At 37.0% G+C, this 24,437-nt stretch overlaps 3 protein-coding genes across 7 annotated transcripts; 1 reads left to right on the forward strand and 2 right to left on the reverse strand.

Moving 5' to 3' along the window:
* The first annotated feature begins 303 nt into the window (after window positions 1-303).
* Window positions 304-10,682, forward strand: LOC103318969 (MBOAT (membrane bound O-acyl transferase) family protein). 2 transcript variants are annotated; one of them, XR_016124166.1, is made up of 19 exons: window positions 304-685; window positions 783-841; window positions 1,858-2,039; window positions 2,125-2,173; window positions 3,094-3,197; window positions 3,303-3,367; window positions 4,770-4,840; window positions 5,783-5,842; window positions 5,962-6,075; window positions 6,626-6,750; window positions 6,883-6,934; window positions 7,615-7,677; window positions 7,858-7,967; window positions 8,048-8,140; window positions 8,265-8,342; window positions 8,727-8,804; window positions 9,381-9,456; window positions 9,532-9,581; window positions 10,200-10,682. XR_016124166.1 is itself a non-coding variant. In XM_008220443.2 (19 exons), the coding sequence occupies exons 1-19, from the start codon at window positions 571-573 to the stop codon at window positions 10,239-10,241; spliced, it is 1,590 nt and encodes a 529-aa protein (XP_008218665.2). In that variant the 5' UTR covers window positions 304-570; the 3' UTR covers window positions 10,242-10,682. The 2 variants fall into 2 exon arrangements, 1 of the variants encoding a protein (XP_008218665.2); XM_008220443.2 differs by having other exon boundaries at window positions 8,261-8,342.
* Window positions 10,683-14,328: 3,646 nt separating this feature from the next.
* LOC148919369 (uncharacterized) lies at window positions 14,329-16,146 on the reverse strand. The gene is made up of 5 exons (XM_089046309.1): window positions 16,045-16,146; window positions 15,772-15,938; window positions 15,099-15,299; window positions 14,798-14,856; window positions 14,329-14,652 (listed from the first exon to the last, which is right to left on the reverse strand). The coding sequence occupies exons 1-5, from the start codon at window positions 16,144-16,146 to the stop codon at window positions 14,633-14,635; spliced, it is 549 nt and encodes a 182-aa protein (XP_088902435.1). The 3' UTR covers window positions 14,329-14,632.
* Window positions 16,147-17,035: 889 nt separating this feature from the next.
* Window positions 17,036-24,167, reverse strand: LOC103318982 (Pentatricopeptide repeat (PPR) superfamily protein). 4 transcript variants are annotated; one of them, XM_089046025.1, is made up of 6 exons: window positions 20,857-24,167; window positions 20,087-20,201; window positions 18,229-18,300; window positions 17,974-18,057; window positions 17,726-17,789; window positions 17,036-17,488 (listed from the first exon to the last, which is right to left on the reverse strand). In XM_089046025.1, the coding sequence occupies exon 1, from the start codon at window positions 23,900-23,902 to the stop codon at window positions 21,155-21,157; it is 2,748 nt and encodes a 915-aa protein (XP_088902151.1). In that variant the 5' UTR covers window positions 23,903-24,167; the 3' UTR covers window positions 17,036-17,488; window positions 17,726-17,789; window positions 17,974-18,057; window positions 18,229-18,300; window positions 20,087-20,201; window positions 20,857-21,154. The 4 variants fall into 4 exon arrangements, with proteins under 4 accessions (XP_088902151.1, XP_016648052.2, XP_088902153.1 ...); XM_016792566.2 differs by having other exon boundaries at window positions 17,869-18,057; XM_089046027.1 differs by lacking the exon at window positions 18,229-18,300.
* Window positions 24,168-24,437: the final 270 nt, after the last annotated feature.

Below are 24,437 nucleotides of genomic sequence, written 5' to 3' on the forward strand. Positions count from 1 at the left end.
TTATATATTTTTAATTTTAAAGATATAAGAATATAAAAATAACAAAGTATAGCCGCACGGCTATACCATTAAAATATTCTATTTACTGACCTTTGGCTAGTATAGCCGCGCGGCTGTACTCCTTAAATATAATATTTGAACAGTATAGCCGTTCGGCTATATACTAAAATAGAATATTTTAAACATATAGCCGTGCGGCTATACTCTAAAAAATATTTTATAAAGTATAGCCGCCCGGCGATACCCTGTGAATAGCAAATAAGAAAACAACCTCTCCTGACGAAATTCACATGACCTAATCCGGCAAAAAGTTGCCCCTGCACCCACGCACAACGTGCATCTTAACTGTTGACGAAAATCGGAAAATTGAAAGTTTGGTGAACAAAATTAAATTTGACCCTGACCTCAGTGACCAAAATGTAATTACCCGGTTTTTTATTTGTTTTGGGACTCAGACTTTTTTCAGTCAGAGAGAGCAGAAGTGAGATGGAGTGGGTTGAAAAGAGAGCAGCTATGAATTTGAAATTGAAATTGACGTGAAGGAAAAAACAGAGCTCTTCGTCATCAGCTATGAATTTGTTGAATAGCAGCAGCGGCAACAGAAGAAGAGAGCTTGGCTTTCTCATTCTCTACGCAGCTGCTTTCTACGCCTTCATCATTCATCGATCCCTTCAGCTCTCTCGCGGTACCCAATCCCAAACCATTTCCTCTGTTTTTTCGTTTTGGTATTTTTGTTTTTACGTTAATTAATTGAAATGCAAATGCAATTTTCTCATACGCAGATCATTATCTTAAACTCTTTGGTTTGCGTCCTGGATGGTTGTTGCCTCATCGCCTCAATGTATGTTCCTTCTCTCCTCACCTTTCGTCTTCTTCCTTTTTCATTCAATTTCGTTTTTTTTTCTTTTTCTAGATTGTATTTCCTTTCAAAAATAACGTAGGAGATAGTCAAGAAAGATATCATAGCGTGTCAATTGAATGAATATTCTATTTCCTTTCATTTCTTCTATTTTCCATTCCCAAGTATATATATACTTTCTATAGTAACTTATTTATGGCCTGTAAATTAATGACCGGAACGGTTCAGTTTTTAGGTTCTTCATCAGCTCAATTGGAAATTGTTCAATTATCCACATTTTCGTTTCAGTTTTATTTATGGAACTGAGATTTTCTAATTTTTAATTTTTCACATTTTAGATGACTAAATGACTTCGTATTTTGATTATTTTTTTGCAAGGGTAGCTGAACATATGAGGGTCATGTTTTTTTTTTCATCATATATAAGTTCTTTAGTTTTGATTCCAAGTAGGGCTTGATTAATTATTTTAGGTTGTAGAGCTGGGTTTTAGGGATTAAAGTTTAGCTCTTAGGTTCTTATCTGGCTAAACCATGAGTTTAATCCGAAGGGTCTGAGGTGCCATTACAGTTGCATGGTATCTGAAGATATATTTGTATATGTACGGGTGTATATATGTAAATTTGACTCTTTCTTAATTATCATAGAAAAGCATGATTTGGAAAGGCATTCTTGGATTGGAACTAATTAACGGTTGGCAAGGTGGGATGTTAAGTGGATTGAGGACAAATCCTACTGATAACATTCTTACACTACCTTTTATTTCCTGCTCTACATCCTCTCCCAGGGCAAACCACTTTTAGTCTATTTCCTGCATTACCTTCTTTGGCTTGTAATAGGTTGGCAATTTCATTGTTAGATAGACCTTTTCTGGATATGATTCTTGTTCATGTGTTGCATTATTTCAGTATCACTGTGTGCATAATATGAATGCACTGAATGCTCACAGAATTATAAAATCTTTATTTGTCTGATATACCCCCTTTCTTTTTTCTGCTTAGGATGTTTCTGATGCACAATGGAGAAACTTTCAAGGAAATTTACCTGTTCTTACCGTTGTTTTCACACTTTTTACGTTGATCGCCAATTTATTGAGGACAAGCTTTCACTTAAAAGCGAGAGGGATGTCCATTATTTGGATTTTGATATCTTTCACATACCTATCATATCTGCATGGAGCCTGGTATGTGTTACATTCATAATAATACTTGGATCTTATACTCTGTCTAAGGAGGCTGCAGTTCTCTGACTTTCGTTGTTTCTGCAAGCATCATATTTATCCTCTCAATCGCATTGGTGAATTTTCTTTTAGTAAAGGTGAGTTTCATTCAAGTGTGGATACATAATGTAATGCATTTCTTTTATCACTGTTATCATTAGTCTTTTTCTGTTTACAGTTATATTGCATTATTTTCCTTCAGTTAAGTTGTTATCTGAAATATACAAGTTCCGCATGAACCTTAGTGTGTAAGTATGTGTTATGATCACATAAAGAACATTGCTCAGGTTTCAAAACAATGTGATTTCATATGAAGAGTTAGCCAACATTTGTAGGCTTTAAGAATGTCTAAACTTTCATGTCTTGCTGACTTAGCAGTTGATATTCTTGTTCATTTTATACCACTCTTTGTGCTTCTAGGAGCTAAAACTTCTGAAAATTTGAAATATAATACTTCGATGGTGAGGGCGCAATCTGTTTTATTCTCCGTTTTTAAATAAATATTTGAATTACTCAAACTTGGTTCTAATTTAACGCAGTGGAAAAATATACGTTGGGGATTTAGTTCTGACTTCTATTTTATTATTTGTTCCTCATTACATTCCAAATTTTAAATGGTTACTTGTTTTCTGTACAATTGCAATTCATTACTTTTAAAATCTATGGGAATAGGGCTTCTAGAAAAAGGTACAGAATGACTGTAAGCTCTTATAATGGTTGTGAACCTTTTGCATGCGAAATTTAAGGTGCTGGGTAATTTTGACAGTCAAGAGTTGATGTATAAGTTAGTTTTTCTTTTTATAATTTGGTTTTATGCGAGTAAAAATTGTGTTTTTGCATGCTTTATCCGAAAAAAAAAAAAATTTATTTCCTACATCTTAAGATCACCAAAGAAAATAATATACAGTCTGAAAATTTGAGTCTGTTCATAGAGTTCATTTTGTTTCTTTCATCATCATAGCTGTGCTGTGCTGTTTTTTATTCTTGCCATATGTTTACTAGACTTTTGTTTCTGCAGATATTTGCACGAACAAAGTACTTCTCTTTTGTATTTTGGATTTTCAACATATTCTTTCTTCTGTGCAATCGTGTTTATGAAGGATATTCATTTTCCATGATTGGGTGAGTTTTATTGGCTAGGCTATTAAGCCCTTCTTTGGGTAGTTAAATTATTAGGCAATAAATTCTGATATATCTGCTTACTGGTCTGTTTATCATTGTACATAGGCAACAGTGGGCATATTTGGATAACTTTCGGGGCACCTTTAGATGGCACATTTGCTTTAACTTTGGTAATTTTCATTCCTCATGATTTATTTTTTTGTTGGATTCCTAATGATTTTTTTTGAAAATTTAATTGCAATTAGCTTACTTTCATTATTGTGGTTTTTATATATCATATTCCACCTACTCTTCCATATCATGTGCATACAATTGGTCGTCAAACAAATATGTGTAAATATGTAGACACATACATGCATCATAACAATAACCCAGATGGGGTTACCAATATGAACTTTCCTCAACACCGTATAAGAGTTCTTATGAGCCATCACTTTCCTCAATTTCAAAGATAATGCTTTGACTAACATCTTATATGCAGAACTAACTATTTAATTCATCTAAATTCCACGGCTCTCCACAACAGAACTTTCCCGGGGACAATTAAAAACAGATATAGTTGGTCCATGCGTTAGCAATCTATTTATTGAAAATTCCATGAAAGTAATTCATCAAATCCTTTACTAATACAAACTCACAACACAAAGTTCAGACTGATGAACGTTTAGAGTAATTTGGGGCTCCTCTCAATGACAGCTTTTTTGGTTCGAATGAAGGTGAAAAGTGGCTGCTTGGGGCAGACCCACAATGCCACAGCTTTAAGCTTTGTGGATGATAGGTCAAGGGTGTGCAAGGCTTGTTATATGAGAACTGAATTGGTGGATTTATGGGTCTTAAAATTTGAGTCGTTTCATGAGTTATGGCTGTAAATGGTGTTTATGAGTCCTTTCATCCGAGTGGTGGTGTAAAATTTTGATTATGGTGACACTTATTAATTGACGGGTGGCTTAAGGTTAGAGGTAGGCTGTGGAGTTTTTATTGTGAAGATGACTAATTGATGGTGGAAGTGCATGGTTTTGTTTGCGACCATGGTGGCACACAATGTGTTGGCAGTGACCATGGCGGCCCATGATAGGTGTGGTGTTGGGAGATGAGTTTATTTTTAAACTATTCATTGCTTTTTTGTTTAATGGTGGATTTACATATCAGTAATTTTGATCTTGATTTCTTGTGCTCGTCACATGGTCATTGTCTTTTGTAAGGAAAATGAAATAAATTGACACAACTCTTCTGTTTTAGACTGAATATTGATTAAATTAAAAGTACATGGGGGCAAAGCAGAACTGACTTCAAAGTTTAGGGGGTAATTAGATACCACCCCTTAAAGTCACAATAAGATTAAACTAAAAAAATTCTTTAAAGTCACATTACTGAAATTAGAAAATGCGAAATCAAAAGTTCATTGCTCCTCTTTACTTATTTCAGTAAATGCATGAACAAAAGTAAAAGTTTTCAGTTGAGACACATAGAGGATGGAAGTTAAAAGTTAAAAGGAGATGGATTCACGGGGCACAACAGGCATGCTTTTATATGTTTTTTTATTTTTATTTTAACTCTGGCTGTTTGTGACAGTTGTTTTGCGCATGATAAGCTTTGGCTATGATTACCATTGGGCACATCGAGATTCTCGTTTTGACCATAAGGTAATTTTTTTCCTTTTGAGGTCTGATCTCTCTCTTCTCTTTCCTGCCCAACTCCTCTGATTTTTCGTTACCTTGTCTACATGGAAGCCGATATTACGAACCTTTCAAGCTTCTGGTAGTGGTAGTGATGTAGGGTAATAGTAAGAGAAAGGATGAAAAGAGAGATCAGGACTCTTGCCTTTGGTATTATGCAGTAGGTGTATTGGACTCACTCCCAACGAAATTCAAACAATTCCAGCATCACAACAAATTTACTATGAAATGCTAAAAGACAATTCGACACCTAATCATGTGACATAAAGAGACTCAAACATTGAATATAAGACTCCAAAACAATGAACCTAAATACATGTGTAATTAATACATTAAATCTTTGCAGGAGATAATTTATTCCTCCTTTTAACAAAACCATTTAGGCCTCCTTACATAAGTCAAACGGGTTTAGTCTAGAGACTATTCTCCAGCCCGCCATGGTCTGAAGAATAATCAGCAAATGTTACTTACTGCTCTAGACCCTTAAGTATTTTTTTCTTCAGATTTTTCTGTGGATGAGAGTCAGGAGTGGTTATTGATTTCGCATTATTCAACCCTGCCCATTTTTAATGTCCTTGCTCTGCAGCTTGCTTTTATGGTGCATGATAACCTTTTCACTGGCTTTGAAGTTGATATGTCGTTAGTTTTCTGCGCTCATACTCAACAGCGTAATTTTATGTTTTGTTGTCCTTCACGAGCTTGCCAATTACTATGTAACAGCATTTAATCTAGTGTTATCTGGAAATCCTCAAATCAATTCATGTATCAGTACCTATTGGTGATTCCCGGGTTCATTCAGATGGAGTTTCTCTTAAGAGTTTATTCATGCATGCAGATTATTGTCAAGGAATACTTTGTGCCTTAAAGATTTACTTAGTGGTTATACTTACTTTGGTCTTGCAATTGCAGAAACACATTCAACGGTGCGATATTTGTAAATCAGGGAAAACTTGTTACCAAAGTTTACAGGTTAGCTTACACTATCCACCAAGTGTGAGTCCAGTATTATTGTAGTTGATGGATCCTTAAACTAACTTCCATCTGAATGAATTTCTCCATATGCTCATAAACGTGCTTCTTTTACTCAGGAGAGAGGTGTCCAGAATGACAAATTTTCCTTTATGACTTACCTTTCTTATTTGGTATATGCACCACTTTATCTTGCTGGGCCGATTGTAAGCTTCAATGCATTTGCCTCACAGGTCTGTCACTTTCAATATAGATACTGTCCTGTTCTCTTTCTTGTGCATTAGTGTTCTATTTGTATGATTATTGTCTTTCATTGATGAACTACTGAAATGAATGATAATTATCACAGACTATCCCATTTGAGAAACATTCTTTGGTTGCCCAGGTGCTTTTCTAGAGATAAAGACTTTGGTGATATTCAAATGCTTAAAAATACAAGTATAAAGTTTGAAACACCTGCCTTCATGGTACAAACTTCGAATGAAATTAGCTACAATAATGATATTGTTTAGTGTCTTTGTTTCTTATAAAAAAAAAAAATTGATATTGTTTGGTTGAAGACTTCTGATATACCCTGACTGTTGCTGAGCAATACATTGACTGTTGTTCCTGTAGTTTGGAATTTTTCCTACATATGTGATTTTTTCAAACTAACTCAAAGAGTTGGTCATTTCCGGATTATCAAGTGCACTGGATCTCTGTTTCCAACCATTGGATATGCTAGTCCTTCCTGTATGTTACTGCAGAGTTTCATCAATTATCTTTATTGCAATGTTCTTCCAGTTGGATGTTCCTCAAAATAACTTATCAGCTAGAGACATTGCTTGGTATGGTTTGCGCTGGGTATTCAGTCTTCTTCTGATGGAACTAATGACACATCTTTTTTATTACAATGCGTTTGCAATCAGGTGAGTGTCTTTATAGTTAAAGATACACCATATATAGTGTGTGTGCGTGTGTCCGTGCATGCATGTGTGTATATGCATGTTCTATCTTTTGAATAATATTTTAACAATTTTTTCTTCTTCTGTACCTATTAGTGGCCTGTGGAAAGAGTTACATCCTATGGATGTGTTTATTATTGGATATGGGGTAAGAGATGGTCCTTACATTATCAAGGTTTTTCATGATTAGAGTTTTAATATCTCAAGTTTTCATATTATATGAATGGAAATACATTGTGAAGCTAAATAACGTATTATTAATTTAAGGTGGACCATTTACTTTTGGAAAATGCAAAGGACACACCATAGACAATGTTTGCATGGACAGTACTGAATAATTTATTTCTGTTTGTGAGATATGTTGTACAAAATGCTGACTAAATATATCTTTAAATAGAAAATATTCATAAGTTTCTTTGGATTGAGAGTTAGTCAAAAGCTATTGGTGATTAATGCTTTAAAAAATCCTCAAATGGTTATTTGTGAAAAGGAGTCGGTACTATTAATATTAAAAACTAACTTGTGATCTTTATAGTCCTCGTGGATATGATGTAACAATTTCTTATGTAAACATTTCCAAGTTTCTCACCATACTCAGATACTATGCAGTCTGCAACAAAATGAAGTTTAAGGGATTGGGTTATCTCGATGTTATATTTCATTTTGTGAACTTTTGTGAGTGAAAAAGTATGTCAAATGGCTTTTCTTTATGGGTCTTTTAGTAGTTTTCCCTTTTACTTTGTTTCAATTTCCATCCTCGTTGTTGGGTGGTTTCATTTATTTATTTCAGCTCAGGTCAAGGTTATTTACTTTCTTATGATTGTGCAGGTTTTAATATTCATGTGGCTAAAGTTTTTTCTGATATGGCGCTATTTCCGGTTCTGGTCACTGGTGGGTATATGTAAATGAAGTTTTATTTATTTTCTTCTGAAATTTGGCCTTTTCTCTGGGTGCTGTCTACTATACGTTGTTCTATCTGTAATTTGTGTGCATAATGATTTAACAAGCTTTAAGTATTAATGTTGCTATACAGTGGGAAAGTGATTTTGTTGTTCTTTCCAATTACTGCAGATATGTGGCATTGAGGTCCCTGAGAATATGCCAAGGTGTATAAATAATTGCTACAACCTGGAAACCTTTTGGAAGAACTGGCATGCTTCCTACAACAAATGGCTTGTGAGGTGAAACTTCCAACCTTTTATGCTTTGAATTTGTCTTGTAATCCTGTTTCTAACCCCGACATGTTTGTTGACAACAATAGGTATTTGTACATTCCTCTTGGGGGCACTCGGAGGAAGCTTCTCAATGTGTGGGTTGTATTCACATTTGTTGCCATTTGGCATGATCTAGAGTGGTACTTCTAGCTGCTGTTGACCTTTTCTTCTTGATTACATCTTACTTTCCTGTCAAATGGGAGCAGAGCCTTGTTGAAACTTGTGCCTTACTCTAACTTATTTTCTGTCTTTGGCATTAGGAAGCTTCTTTCCTGGGCATGGCTGACGTGCTTATTCTTTATTCCGGAAATGATATTAAAATCAGCAGTAAATGCATTTCAGGTGACCTCTTTCTTCTTATTTTACGGCTTAAGTTAGTGAGGATGACCATTCCAATTTTTCCACCTCTCATATAGCCAAACACCGTGCTGTTGTTTCTTGGAGGTATTCAGTGCCAAAAAATATTTAGCTGTACCTCCTGAACAGGGACAGAACTTTTTAAAAGGAATGGGCTGAGCATATAGACTGGGGCAGTGGTTGTAGGCTATGGGTTTTGGCCTTTGAATAGTTGGGCTGGGTTAGCACAACCGTTATGGTGACTGGCTCTGTGCCTGCCCCTGAACTTTGCCATGTGTCCCACTTTGGTCCCTGTTTCTTTTTGTGCCAAACTGCCCCTTAAACTACAATTTTCTTTTTGGTTTATATCTTGAGTTGTATTCTTGTCAGGTTGAGAGTACTCATGGGGAGTTTGTTGTTCGCGAACTAAGTGCAGTTGCTGGTGCTATCACTATCACTTGTCTCATGGTCTGTATTCTATATTTAATTAAGGCATTTACCATTCATAAATAGTTATGTTCCACTTGATGATCATACTGACTTTGAAATTTGTGTGTTTAATACGACGTTTTCCTGGAGATCAGTAAAATAATACCAGATGATTAAATTCTCAGTACCACATGAACATTCAAAATTCTTAATGCGCCAAAATGAAGTAGTAATAAGGACCTTTTTCCGATGGTTCTTATGAAACAATACTTGTCTAAATTTAACTTTTAGGAGTCTTTTCCTTCACTCGTCATGTTGATCAAAGGGCATGCTTTATATTTATTTGTAACATGTTTGTGCATCTAACTGATTTCAGTGAGAATCCAATGCTCGGAAAACCGAAGGTACTTAGCACTTCAAAGTACTTTGGGTTATATGCAGTTGCCAAACTGATAATAATGAACCACTGAGATATTGCAAAAATGGAATGACCTTATGTGTTAACAAGAATGTGTAAATGCTATCATGATACAAACATCCAATTAAAATGCTAATCATTTTGCTTTATTAACGCTTCTGCATCCAATATTTTTATTAAAGCCAATGTTTATGTAGGTAGCAAACCTTGTTGGTTTTGTTATTGGACCATCCGGCATTAGTTGGTTGATTTCTCAATTCCTTAACAGAGAAGGTATGTTGAAATTTTATATTCCCTGTTATCCTTACAAATGCTGCTGCTGGGGTGCTAATGATATTCTTTGTACAGGACTACCTGTTCTGGCTGGCATGCTTTTGACGTTTTATGTAGGGACAAAGGTAAGGCCATAAGGATCTAGTTATATCTCTAAGAGTAGATTTATTTATACAGACACCCTGTGGGGTTTATTTTTCCATGAAATTTATACACGTTGTGCTTTAATCAAGGGGAGAACTGGTGAAATCTGTTTGACAATCATGGCCTTACACAGGTTGTATTTTTGCGCAAAAGTAATTTAAATCCAAATTTTTTTGATATATTAGGAGATCTAACGCTTGATGAAAAATTAAAGAATTTTTTTGAGGTGGATAATATGTAAAATTGTTATTTTCAGTAACTTTGATGGTTTCTTGAATACTAATGCCTAAATATAATGGAGCAAAGCACGTGGTAGTCTAATCATAGGAGTTCAGATCTCTGCTTACGTATTCTGATATTTTTCTTGTATAAAAACTTAGGTTGTTTCAGGCTTTCTTTCAATTATCTTCCTCATAAAATCTTTAAACACCAGCGATTTAATTTTAGACCGAAATGACACCATTTTGGGCACAAGCATAATATGAGCAACAAAAACATAAGCAGCGAATCGTTTTTCTTTTTATTTTTATTTTTTGGTTATAACAGTGGGTGTGTGCCTGCCATTTCTATGATTGGTCTAAAGTTGGATTGTCTTGCAGCTTATGTTCCACATCCGTGATGCAAAGCAAAGTAGCAGCTAAATTGGCTCGATGTGTTCGGCCCCGATGGCTAAAGGCTGGTATGGAGACCAACGTCCGTCCGAAGTTCCAAATTGGAGACGGGTTTGCCGATATTATAATAGAAGGTATGTGGGTTCACGCTGAGGACATTTGAGTTCACTACTGAGATACACAAGTATGCATACTGGTGGACAAAATTAACCATACACCATTCCACATTCTGCAGTTGTATAGAATTAGGAAAGAAATATGCTTTTGTTAAGGTCGAGAAGCTAATTCCAATGTACGACTTTGATAATTTGTCAAATTTCTGCACTGTACTGTACCCATACTTTCTGCCAAAAGTTTTGATTCCAACTTTTGATTCTCAGACTCTAGTAAGCACTTTGGACCATTGGAATCCAGAATGTGATTTGTAATTTTCTTGTTAATTATATTTTTTGGATTCGTTTTTTCTTTTCACTTTCGATCTCTCAACTTTGAGTCCAGTAATTACATTTTAATTTGTGCCAACTTTGAGTCGGATGAATTGATGTTTGTTTATACCCTATATTAGCAAACATTAGTTCATTTAACATGAGGAGAACTTTTAAATAATAAATACCAGAGGATAGAACACACAAAATAAAAGCTGGACTTGCAATTTTGATTAATTTGTTCTTATTATTATTTGTTCAAAATCATGGTTCTAGCTGCCACGGCAGCAAATAGAGCACAATACAATGGGAAGAGAATGAGGGATAATATTATGCACCACTTCGTGCAACCTTTTGAAAGCAGAAACTATAAAATATGGATTAAGTAACTTTGTCGTCTGTTTCTTGAATTGAATGAGCGGATGAAACTGCTTGCGCATTCAAACTAGCCTAGTTAATTTGCATTTTTTTTCTCTGCAATAAGAAATCTGCTGCTGTTATTATTCGCCCTTGAGAATGAGGTCTCTTCCTTGTTGAGCTTCTGGCCATGCCCTTCTGCTACACGATTTGAACTCGAGGACATCCATTTGTGTCTAGTAACTGGTGTCGGTCACCATTGGAGGACAACTGGGAAGGCAACTCTCCCAACAAGAATCGGACTATAACTACACGGAGTTTCCCACCCCTTCCATAACAATCCTAAACGAATGTCAAGTACAAAAATGTGTTGATCCCATTCTAGATAAAACTTATCCTTATTACTTGGGTTGAAAGCAAGACCCATAAACTTGTCAACCCAGCGCCCCTCATTTGTCAATGTTTCCAAAAACAATGGGTACATGGAAGTTTCGCCTACCAAACACCATTTGCCTGCAGCAGCGCTGTCCACAACTTGATCATCTTTAAAATCGAAAACACCCTTCTCCGTTACACACACCTACCAAGTCTATGTATCCATCCTCATTTTCAGGCTTATCGATGAAACGTACATAATACTCTTGTAATCACCAGTGCTACTACTATTATTGGAGTAGGGATCCAAACCAATAATAAAGGCACCATCATCAGCATGAGCAGTGCTCCACCAGTACAACATTCCATTGCACGCAACCCCGACATTGCAAGCCAAGTTATCGAAATGAAAGCTTCGTGGACTTAATACAACTCTGTCCACTTACTGGTCTCAGAAGAGAAAATCTGTGCTTTGAATTGGGAGGATGATGAATTCCCATTCCCTGGAAATTCAGGAATTAGTCGCACAACACTGTACCTATACTCGGCATTTAAGCTGGAATATTGTACTGGTAGTACTAGTAGTATTATAGTAGGGTTCGCAAATGAATCCAACTCTTATATATACTTTTGTGGCATTGAGGAGGGGGAGGAAGAGCATCCCATTGCTTGGTGTATGGATTGCAAATGTAGTAATCACGTTGAAACCACGTGGTTGCGCGGTTGCGCAGCATAAAAGCAAGTCATTGTATTCCCCTACCACGATGGGTTCACCACCTTGTGTGCCGACACTGACAGCAGGAGGCCCTTGAAAAGGAGGCAGGAAACTCAAAACAGACGAGTTGCGGGTTCTTTTAAGCTCCTTCCCCAAAAGGGAATAAAACAATTTCCTTTTGTTCTTTGGATTCGTGAACAGGAAATAAGTATTAATGGGCATCTGGTTATCCCTTTGGAGACGTAGAAAGCGGCCAACAAAATAAGGATTAGAAACAAGACTGCCAACGTTTGGACACACACATGCATTGAACTGCCGATTTTTGAGGATTTCGACCAATAAAAAGTCAGGGAGATCATCCAGATTGAACATGGTGATGCTTTCAGTGGCGATGTTTTTCATCTTTTTTAAGTGAGGCTCCTCTCCTCAGAGATTTTGAAAGATCTTCCTATCTTTGCATCCTCCCGAAGACAAAGGTCCAAACAAGGTTGAGGTCCAGTGGTTTAGTAGTCGGATGTATCCTCCTATTGAAGGTCAGAATGGAAGAACTCTTTCGTATCGTGTGAACAATCGGTGGGTGAGTCCGTACGGCACTTTTTTTTCCAAAATATCGCACATTTTTTCCACTGAAAGGACCCCTTTTTCTTTATAAAAAATAATAATAAAAATGTGGAGACAGTCCCAAAATTCCCAACGGCTATATCCTTTCTTCAATATTTAAACGGCTATATCATATCTTTCAATTCATTCAAATCTTTTCTTCATCCCAAGATTTCCAACCCAGAACTTTCCTCATCCCAAGATTTCCAATCCAGAGCTTTCTTTTCAACTCAAAATTTCTTCATCTTCTTCCCCACCCCATGGCATTCGAGTGTACATTTGAGTACACAGCTAAATGGAATAATGGAATTGCATATGCTGCAGTGGAAAACCCAGAATTGCACAAACAAATAGGCAGAACCCAATTTCAAACTGCAGAATATGCAATTCTGGGTTTTCCACTGCAGCATATGCAATTCCATTATTCCATTCAGCTGTGTACTCAAATATACACTCGGATGCCATGAGGAGGGAAAGAAGATGAAGAAATCTTGGGTTGGAAAGAAAGCTCTGGGTTGGAAATCTTGAGATGAAGAAAGCTCTGGGTTGGAAATCTTGGAATGAAGAAAAGATTTGATAGATGAATGTTGAAAGATATGATATAGCCGTTTAAATCTTGGAGAAAGGATATAGCTGTTGGGAATTTTGGGATTGTCTCCACATTTTTATTTTTATTTTTTTAAAGAAAAAAAAAGGGTCCTTTCAGTCGAAAAAAATGTGCGTATATTTTGAAAAAAAAAAGTGCCGTACATACTCACCCACCGATTGTTCACACAATACGAAAGAGTTCTTCCATTCCGACCGTCAATAGGAAGATCCTTCAAATCCAGCTGAAACTAGATTCTGTCTCACTATAACTGGGCAGCACTGCTCTAATAACTGCATTGATATGAAGATAATATTACATTGGCATCTAATACCTCAAATATTTAGTATATTACAAAATCAGTAGATGAGTGAACTTAGAAAATGGAATATCATATAATGGCATCTCATTTAAACTCCTTTATCTCTCTAACAGCAATGTTCACTTCTTGGAATGTGAATATGTGATCCAACAATTCTGATTTTCTGTGGCTAAACATATTCCTAGGTGTCCAATAACAGTCAATTTGCATGAAGAATCTGTACATATGCTATGACTTAATTAAAGGGGATTTTGAAACCTCATCACAAAATAAATTCTAGAGGACACAGTTCTATAAGGTTATTGCATGCTTAAAATAAACAATCATAGCAAACATACCCATAGCCATGGTTTGACAGTAAAATAAAAAGAGAACTGCAAGCTTGGAAGGGCCTTTTCTACCTTATTCTCTAATTCTCTATATTGACGGCTTAAGTGAGTTCAGCAGCTCAGAAAGAAATATCAGGGGAGGCAAGGACCTGCTCTTTTGTTTTCTCTTCCCATGGGCTGAAATGCTGGCATTTAGCTAGAATGCCGCCTAACATACCCATGCATCTTTACAGAAGAATCCTACATATCATCCCCTGATTTGGAAGTTCTATTGTCTAGATGCGTACATTCACTGATACGCACAACATGCATACAAAATACTAATTTGCTAAACTTTTCACAATAGTCCAATTTTTTTCACTAATGTCATCTCACCATATCAGATCACCACAATGAACTCATTAAGTATACTTCAATAACTGAGGTGCCACAAAACATATATTATTATACACATGTGTGGGTGTCAGTATAAACAACACAAGAAAAGCCAGACAAATACAGCACGCAAAGGTTTAGATCAAATTGCATGACAAAAATGTTGTTTAAACATAAACATAAACAAAACAAAACAAAAGCGGGAACATCCAAAAGCAGAACCAAGGCCAACATGAGAAAGAACCACTGACTAGGCAAGGCATCCCCACCTTGCTTGTCATGAACTCTAGTTACACTTCCATTGCCACTAGTAACCGCAAATGCATTCCCCTGTAGCTCACTCTTTCTTGCCCCCAACTGCAGAAACAAGTTTTAAGTAAAAAACATAAATAAATAAAATTGCAAACAACTCAGGAAGAAACCAAAATCAAGCTTTCAACAAGAATTATAAGGAGAGAGAAAATTGATATGTAACAGGCATTATGGATATAGGTATAGCTACCTCTTAAAATGAAGATAATTTCCCTGGACAACAAACTTTGCCATGATATGGATATGACTCTGCTCATATAAGCAAAAAATGTGATACATGTTCATATCAGAATATACCATCACACGGTAAACCAACTATTTTTCTATTAAAAATTAAGCATTTAAGTGTTTGGGTACTGCCAATTTCTCCTCAAATTTTACAAAATCCTTAAGCATCAATCTGAAATGAATTCTGCTTTCTCCAACAACAAAACTACAACCAGAAATTGCTCTTGAGAATATGTACCATTTCTCTTATGAAAAGAATGTACCTCTTTTGGGACCGTGAAAAGCGAGGTTGGAGGACGAGAATGCGGAAATGGACTTCAATTGGGCCATGGAGTGGCGGATCCACCATGGGGTCAATGGGGTCAGACGACCCCACGGCAGATCTGGAGTTTAGTGGTAGGGACTGGTTTTTGCCCTTGGCAGCCATGGAAATGGAGAAGAAGAAGAAGCTTCGGTGGTGGCAGCTGGAGCACGAAGAAAGAGAGAGAGGAAAAAGAATTAAAAAAGAGAGAGGGGAAAAAGGAAGAAGGAAAAAGAATAAAGTAAGAGGAAGACGGGAGGAGAGAGAGAGGAAAAAAGAATAAAAAAGAGAGGGAGTGATTAAAAAGAGAGAGAGGGGGAAATATAATAAATATCTTTTCCTTTTTTCTTTTCTTCTTTGTTTCCTTTCAATCCATTCCAAATATTTCAACAATATTATCAATAATTCTATCATTTTCTCTATTTCAAATGTCGTATAATAAAATAGCAACAAGGGCTTATAATTTATCAAAAAAAAAAAGTCACTCATGTGGGTTACCTCTAGTTTTTAGTTCATATAATCTATTGTTCAAGCCTAAAAATCTACAAAATCCACAAACACTCACCAAATTTTCTTAATATATTTGTACTTAAAGTAAATTTAGCCCGCTCAATTTGCAATTCCTGGGTCCGTACCTGTCCACTACCATTATCTCATCCCTTGACACTGCAGCCAAGAGTGCTAGCTGCCGTTCACCACCAACCGTCTCCGTCGCCGCCACTATTTTTGTGACCCCACGAGTGGCAATTCCTGCATCCGCCACTGGCAGTGGCTGAGAGACCAGAGCATAGTGTATGCGGCTCTGGGTGTCAGGGTTTTGAGTTTTTATGGAGGTTTTTGGTTTTGAAAATATCCAAATTTATTAAAAGCTGAAACTTAAACCAATACAATATTTTTGTTATTCTGACCAAAATGCCCATCCACCCAAGGGTGACGCCGCCGGCAGGGCAGACTGTGTTTGGAACAAAAGAGGGAATATGTCCTTCACATTCTTTTCTTACAGATGACATAACTTATTCACTTGCCATTGTCTAATGCCCACATTTTCTTCCTCTATTTTTTATTTTTATTTTGGTGCGGATTTATAAATGAGAAAAATATGAGGGCATATTTAATGTTGTATTATTGTCCTTTTTATTTATAAAATAAAAATAAAAAAAACATAAAAATGTAATAAACTAACAATGATAAAACTTTCACTACGTCACAAATTACGATAATATCCCGATACAAGAGAGAAATAGGAAAAGATATCCCAATACAAGAGAGAAATAGGAAAAGAAAAACAGCAACAAAAAGAAGAAGGGAGTTTCATTAAAACACCCAAAATGGGGGCTGAAATTATAAAAAAACCCAACACCCAAAACACTTCATAAACACACCCAAAACCCATCATTACACACACTCAAAACCCATTTATAAACACACCCAAAAAATATACAATTGTTGATTTTGGGTGTGTTTCTATGTTTAAATAGTGCTTGGGTTTTTTTATAAATACATGTCTAGAATTAGGTTTATTTATAAATTTGTAAAAGAAGAACGTGGGCACTGCCCGTTTTCAATGAAAACATCCATTACATATCCATTCGACCAAAAACAAGGTCTACATCGTATATCTCTCTACTCACCTTAACATATTCGTATGAATTTTTGGGACTTGAATTTATTTATTATGGAATTCATTCTGGACTTGATATTGTGTGTGAGCCCTAAATCGATTTGGGTAAAGTGTCTATGATTTAGGGATTGAGAGGGATTGAAGTTTCATATGCTGTCATTTTCTTTGTATTTCTTTGGAAATTCCTTGTACAACAATATTATCTCATGTTCAAGTTCTAATAATATAGTCTGTTTTGGGAAGGAAAAAAACACACAAAGAAAAGAGAAACCAGCAAATGAATAAAATGTCCTTTGGCTACGGCATTAGCTAATATACTTTCTCCCAAATGTAACTGAAAAATGTGTGAGGCAACAACAAAAAATGCTTATGCCGTTTTCATGAGGAGTGCCTTGAAGCTTATGGAGAAGAAATATTTTTAATTTCACAATCGGTTAAGGAGTTCCTAATCACACTTGAAATACTTTTAATCAGCTGTCGTAATCGTATCATCAGAAAGTTCTATATATTGTTTGAGATGCATCATGCCAGGTAAGGCTGTTGAGTAGGATTCCAACCGCTTCTGAGCTCCCCCAGCTGGTTCTCCTTTGGTTCTGCACCAGATATTTGCATGCACAATGACAGATTTCTGGTCTCTATTGTCTTGAGTATAAGAATGGCCACCAACTGATATGGGTCAACCAAACACCGTTAAGCTCCTGTACTGCATAACTCCATCTTTCCTTAAAGATCTTCATTTCAATACAGGAAAGCATCATAAGAAGCAGATAAGTACATAAGTGGTTGCGATGGATGAAAAGGACATATTGAGGCCTATTTTAGGTCTATTATTGACTTTAAGGGAACCCGAGGGTTCCTAAATTCTCATTGTACATCAATAATCTAATGCAAGGAAAAATGAAAATTAACAAAGAATTCAAACACACATATTTTTGAGTCTTTTTTTGAGGAGGTAGGGCAATATTCACCTGTGCAAATGAATAGATGGAAAGTGTGACAACATGGAACATCTACGCCAAAGGTGAGCTTATCCTGCCAAAACAAAATAAGCAACCATTTCGAATGCACATCCGTATCAGCTTATATTCATCAAACTATTGATGTTAGTCACCTGCTATAGATGGGTAGGACCCAAACCGTGACAAACCAGACAATTTGTCATCATTGCCATTCCAAACAGTTAAAAACCTGAAGAGGCTGATACTTGGCTACTTGCCTTAACGTCATCTGCGATGCCATGTATGAAAACTATGATAAACCATTCAGAGCCGATGACAGAAACATTTTTTGTTCGATCTCCCTGAAAGATAGTCAAGGAACACAGCCAAGAGGGTTAAAAATGGAAGCTACAAGCCTACAGCCTAAAACACTGGAAAGTTACTTGTGCAAAATAACAGAGCTGCATTTCACACCCCCATGAATCAAGTCATTCTGTCACTTTGGAGGGAATAATTAATCAGAGAACAATTACCCATAAAGACAAGATGCAGTGCAGAGTTGACGCAACCCAATTTTGACTTCCTTACTCATAAAAGCAATTTGCCTGCAGATTGATTTGATGCACAGTATTAAACGCAGATTGATTTGATGTACAATATTAAACGCAGATAGATTGATTTAAAGGCTAAAATACAGCAGCGTTCCAAATCATCAAAAACAGTCTGAGAAGAGCTCGTTCCTAAACTCTGAAGGTACTCACGCCAAAGGGATGCCCAAAATCGAACCCTCTCCCACAAGATCCACCTCCTCACCCCTTCCTCAAAGATCCTCCTATACCTCTATCCATACCACCCAAAAAATTACCAACACAGTGCATCTTTTCAACACTATGCCCCTCTTTCTGCCTCCAAAGAACTCAAATCTTGCACTATCATTTTTTACACATCAGACACGGATGGGGTAAAAGGCACCAAGAAGGTTGCCTCCTCTGAACCATATCACAAGTATTCAACCACCCATGAACTATAATCCAAGTTAACACCCCTACCTTAGGAGGTACTTCAGCCTTTCAAATTGCATGCGAGGGGCCAAAAAGGGAGAGAGAAGAGTTGTCCATTAGCTGCTTTGAAAAAAAAATTACATGAGAAGACTCCCAGCAACCCCAAAATCCATACTCTTCCATCCACTCTAGATGGAACCACACATTTTCAAAGACAGCCAATAACTCTGTTAACCCCCACATCCTGATAATTTAGATTCCTTCTAAACCCAAAATCCTAGCTCAAAAGAAAAGAAGAAGAATCCGTACACAAGCTTGCAATGGGATATTAAGGAAAAGGGATCATCTGCATAACAAAGAAATAGATTACAGAAAGCTGTTTCTCCTACACAACAGTCTTCTCTAAACCTCACGCCTTGTCCATTTCCAACCCCAAACCAACATCGACCTAAACCTCTCGTCACAATTTTACAAACCCCACCTGTTGTCATGCAACCCCTACCAAAGAGCATCCCTCTCCTGTGAAAACCTCCATAACCATTTCACATGTAAAGGTTTATTTCTCCTTATTAAATTCCCAACACCTAAACTCCCTTTTTTCCTTCATGTGCATCACCAAGTCCCATTTGACCAAATTACCCTTATTCCCTCCCATCATTCCTCCGCACAGAAAATTTACCATCAGACTTTCAATCCTCTTATAAAAGATGTCTACACTCCCCCTATTTATCTTGGCCTAATAAGGACTAAGATGACCGAATGTGAAACAATTTTTGGGGGGGAAAAAAATCAAATTGCTGGGTTTTGCTCCTTTGGAAGTTTAGGTTCCTATGTAAATTTAAAGATCAATCTGGGTCATGAGGAAGAGGACAAAATTTATAGAAAAATGAAATAAGAATCAGAGTAAAGATGGATCTCTTAGAAGGAAAGCGAAGCAGAAACTTTTACTTTCACTGAAGGTCAAAGATTTAGGGTTTAGGGTTTGGGGTTTGAGACTCTCCCTAGTGCAATGACACCACACAGGAAGTGAAAAGAAATCTATAGACTCGAAAAAGATGAAGCCAGATATGTTTACACTTAAAAAGCAACAGAAAAAGGTCAGATATGTTCTTCCATCAGAAAAGACCACCATTATTAACTGTATTCTTGCCGGAAAGTTTTTATTCTTCCCTGAGTACCTTTCACTTACAAAATGCCAAAATTCTACCTTCCATTATTTTCTTTTAGCTTTATCTTTTCTTTTTCTTTTTTCCTTTGTCTTGAAAGAAATCCATGTGCTGATAAATCCCTCAACTATATTGGTGCCTTCGTTTTCAAGTACTGTGGCTATTAGTTAGACTGCAATATTACAAAAGAAATCTACTTATCCAGGAAAAAGAAATACACTAACCTCTGCACTTCTGATTTCTTCATGCATGCATTGACTGAATGTTACGGCTCTGAGTTGGCAGCCAACTGCAAGCTGTGATATTTCAAGTCCCTCTTCCCGAACAGTTGCTAGATATCTACACGAGATTTAACATGTTCATGATGGAATAAAAAAATTTGAGCACCATGGGATAAAAGGAGAAACAAAAAAATTGTTTATGTGATAATGTGTCTTATTGTTCAAAATACAAAGATTGGTTTAGTTTCATCATCTTTACTAGTAAGAAAATGGTAAAGTAGTGGTCTAAATTTTAAAACCATTATTTCAGGAAAAGTAATGCCTTCATTTCTAACAATTTTTCCATAAAATCTGTTCAAACTATTGTTGTATAAATATGTGAGACAGTTTTTTATCGGAAAGACAAGAATGTGAGGTATAATACTTATTACTAGGAGAAATAGTCACATATTATGCATTCACGTGTGTGTGTTTAGGGGTAATTGAATGGCTTTGTGACTCTAATTTGGAGAAACTAGACTTTGGCATTTAACTATTCTAGGTTTAATTTCTTGTGCACTCAGATTAAACAAAATCATGACATTCTAATAATTCCGATTCAGATATTGCAGTTAATAGCCTTGTGCACAGGAAATAAGCATACATACATGTGCAGGATTGCATTTTTTTTTAAATCTAAAACATCAAAGCATCCAAAATAGTGTGAAATCTAACAGCAATCACGTCACAGAATGCCAAAGATCATTCTATCAAAGTTAACTGGTTATGCTTACCATTTTTTGTCAAAAAATCCTCAACGCCAAGGTCCTCATCCCAGAGAAACATATGATATATGTACTCGCTGAATGAAGAGAAAGCATATTCACATAGCAAATAAAACACTTGAAAGACTACAAATCCTGTGTCACATTCTCTCGATACATAAATAACTAGGTGTAAACGCTCGTATTCACAATTCATAGCGCTTACACAAAATCACTGTGAATATAAATTTTTTTAAATCACTTTGCTTGTAGTGCTCACAGATAAAGATTTAAAACCCAGAAAACACCAACATCAAATATCGGTATTTTACGGTCCATCAATTCCCTCAATCAACATCGAATATGTCTGAGGATGAAGCTGGCAACCCATCTTCTCCATGATGCTTACGAGCTCAGAGCATATATTGACAAGACCCCTCTTAAGTAAACCATCAAGGAGAACTTTCCAAGCTACTTCATCGTAGTTATACCCACAACGAAGCAAAGTACGAAAAACGGCTTTTGCCTTCTCAGTCTTCTCTTCATCAAGAAGCCCACATACAAGCAAAGTTGAGGACTCCAATGTTGGTAAATAACCATCCTCAATCATCGCATCCACAAATATTGATGCCTCTCCATACACTTGCAACTTACAGCAACAAGTAAGAAAAGAATTATAAATATCCTCACTGGGAGAAATTCCTCTCTCTCTCATATGACTGTATAAACTCTGGGCTACGTCCAAGCGTCCCTCTTTGCAAAGACCTACTATAAGCTTGTCATAAGTGTTCGTACTGGGTGCACAACCATGCCCAACCATTTTTTCAAAGAGCTCTAAAGCAATTTCAAAATCCATTGTCTTCCATACACCAGTAATATCGATGGAGGAGACATTGGGGACCAAATCAAGTCCCACTATATTATTGTTTGTCTTCATTAACTTTTCATTCGAAAGATGTTTGATCAGAAAGGCATAGGTATAGTGAGAAGGATCACAACAAGCATTTGACATACGCTTAAGAACATCAAATGCCAAATCAATTAATCCCATACGTCCATATGCATCAATTAATAATGTATAAGTCAATGAGTCTGCTATAATTCCCTCTTCATTCATCTTAATCATCAGCTTCTCTGCCTCTTCTACATTCCCTATGCCGCAATATGCATGAATAAATGTAGTGTAAGTAAATAGGTCAGGTTGATTACCAGAACACACCATCTGGTCGAAAAGCCTATGAGCATGGTCAAAGTCCCCTTCTTTCAACATTTGCTTAATTAGAATTGTATAAGTAGATACCGTAGGTTTCACACCAATACTTAACATTTTTTCCACCAGTAATAGTGCTTCCTTCAGTTTTCTTTCTTTGCACAACACATCTATCAAGGTATTGTAAGTGTACGAGTTTGGCGAACAGTCTTCTGCAAGCATTCTATCAAGCAAGGAATGGGCATCGCTGACTTTCCCAACCTTGCAATAACCATCAATCAAAGCAGTAAAGATCACTTCATTTGACTTTATGCCTTTCTCTTTGAGAGAATCGAACAGGGCATGAGCTTCTTCCAATCTCCCCCTCTTACAGAGAGTGTCTATGAGAACACTGTAAGTCCATTGGTCAGGAACCAAACCACTATCTTTCATCAAATTAACCAACCTATAAGCACTATCCAAATGGCCTATCTTACACTGCCCATGGATTAATGAATTATATGTAACTAGGCTTGGCGAGAGCTTCCGATCAAGCATCTTATTAAGCAGTGTCATTGCCTGGTATACATTTTTCCTTTTACAAAACCCGGAAATCAATTCATTGAATGTTCGAGCATTTGGACAACAATTACTTGACTCCATCAAAGCCAAAATATCAAGTGCAGCCTCAACTGTTCCCTCCTTACAGTACCCATAAATCATTGCGTTGTAGGTGACAACATTAGGAACCAACCCTTTCTCCAACATCTTGTTTAGCAAGTTTCTAGCCTCATCAAGCTTATTTTCCTTACACATACTATCAATGAGCACGGTATAAGTATAAATATTTGGTTCACAACCCTTGTCCGTCATCTCTTTAAATAGATTCATAGCTTCTAATTTCCTTCCCAATTTACACAATGCACAAATAAGAACGGTAAATGTACGCACAGTTGGAAAACAATTATCCTCCCCCATTTGAGAAAACAACTTGAAAGCCTCATCAATCCGACCTACCTCACAAAATCCATGTATTAAATTAGTATAGGAAACCTCATTTCTTTGACAACCCTTGTGCGGCATTAGCTTAAAAACCCTATAGCCAGTATCCACATCCTTATTCCTACAATGTCCCAGAATCAAAGAAGTGTACGTAAACGTATCAGGGCGCAAGCCCGCCTGCCCTATCTTACTAAAATACAAGTCTGCCTCAGCCACATTGCCCAATTTACAGGAAGCATTGATCATGGTATTAAACGTATGCAAATTCGGCGAAACCATATCGTCTAACATCTCCAAATACAGAGTTTTCAAATCTTCAAACAAGGAAAACCTAGACAATGACATTAGGAGCAAATTGTAGCACCTGACAGTGAGCTTGAACTCGAATTCTAGAGAGCGGTTCATTCCCCGCAAAAATTCGAGCACAAACAAGGCATCCTGAGCGGAAGTGGAAGCCTTGATCATCGAAATTCGGATCTTTTCGGCGACCCGGAAGAACCCATTGGGGATCAGAATGTTGAGCAAGGAGGAATGGCAATGGACGGTGTGCCTGTAACCGGGTTTGAGGGCGATCCAGTTGAAGAAGCCGAGGGCGGTCTGGGGGTCGAGATTGAGAGCGAAAAGGGAAGAGACGTGGGAAGCGGAAATGGAGGGGATTAGTTTCTTGAGGGAAGGGTGGCGTTGCCAATTGGGGCGGGAGAGAATGGCGAAGAGCTGGGAGGAGAGATCCAGTGGCTGTTCGGGGACTGGAGGAAGAGAAGGAGAAGCAGCGGCAATGGTGGAAGAGGAGGAGAAGGGTTTGATGAGGAGGAGGAGAGAGAGAAAGGGCTCAGGTGGGTGGTTGATACAACAGATAATGGCAATGGGTTTGGGTTTTCTCATCATCTTCTTCTTTGTTGGGGCATTGGATGGATGAGGAAGGAGGAGGACCACCCAATTCTTCAGTTCACGAGAATGGATTGCATTTGGATTTGAGGGAGTAAGAAAAAAGGTTCAAAGCCTACTGTTTGCATAAAAAAATTGAATCAGAAAAATGAGAAAATGGTGGTGTTGAGGAGGAGGAGGGGAGAATAGTAGGTTTGTGTTTCTCTCTCTGCATAATCCTTGACGCTTCACTTCCAATTTCCAACTCACAGAGTCACGGCTGGCTGGAGCACCTGCAGATGCGGGCTCAACTCAACGAAACTAAATTCATGGACCTTTAGGCCTGATTCGGTGGGCCGGCCAGGACATGACAAATCCAAGTTATCCTACATGTTAACATGATCTAGCCTACTGCAAATGGATATTATCTTGTATATTAATGGTCTCATATTCGAAACTCCATAACATCGTGGTAGTATGTGCATGAGAAACCTTCTCCCCTATAGTTTAGGGACTATTAGTTCTATTAACAATAATAATAATAATAAGTATTCGA

This window comes from Prunus mume, linkage group LG2, assembly GCF_029339155.1.
Source record: "Prunus mume cultivar Tortuosa linkage group LG2, ASM2933915v1, whole genome shotgun sequence".
NCBI lineage: Eukaryota > Viridiplantae > Streptophyta > Magnoliopsida > Rosales > Rosaceae > Prunus > Prunus mume.

Coding starts and splice junctions, on each gene's coding strand:
- LOC103318982 (XM_089046027.1), bottom strand. CDS start 23,902: ATGATGAGAAAACCCAAACCCATTGCCATTATCTGTTGTATCAACCAC.
- LOC148919369 (XM_089046309.1), bottom strand. CDS start 16,146: ATGTCATCTGTAAGAAAAGAATGTGAAGGACATATTCCCTCTTTTGTT. Junction 14,857..15,098: donor TTTTCACGGTCCCAAAAGAG/GTACATTCTTTT, acceptor TTATATGAGCAG/AGTCATATCCATATCATGGC. Junction 14,653..14,797: donor AATTATCTTCATTTTAAGAG/GTAGCTATACCT, acceptor TTGTTTCTGCAG/TTGGGGGCAAGAAAGAGTGA.
- LOC103318969 (XM_008220443.2), top strand. CDS start 571: ATGAATTTGTTGAATAGCAGCAGCGGCAACAGAAGAAGAGAGCTTGGC. Junction 686..782: donor ATCCCTTCAGCTCTCTCGCG/GTACCCAATCCC, acceptor TCTCATACGCAG/ATCATTATCTTAAACTCTTT. Junction 9,582..10,199: donor CGTTTTATGTAGGGACAAAG/GTAAGGCCATAA, acceptor ATTGTCTTGCAG/CTTATGTTCCACATCCGTGA.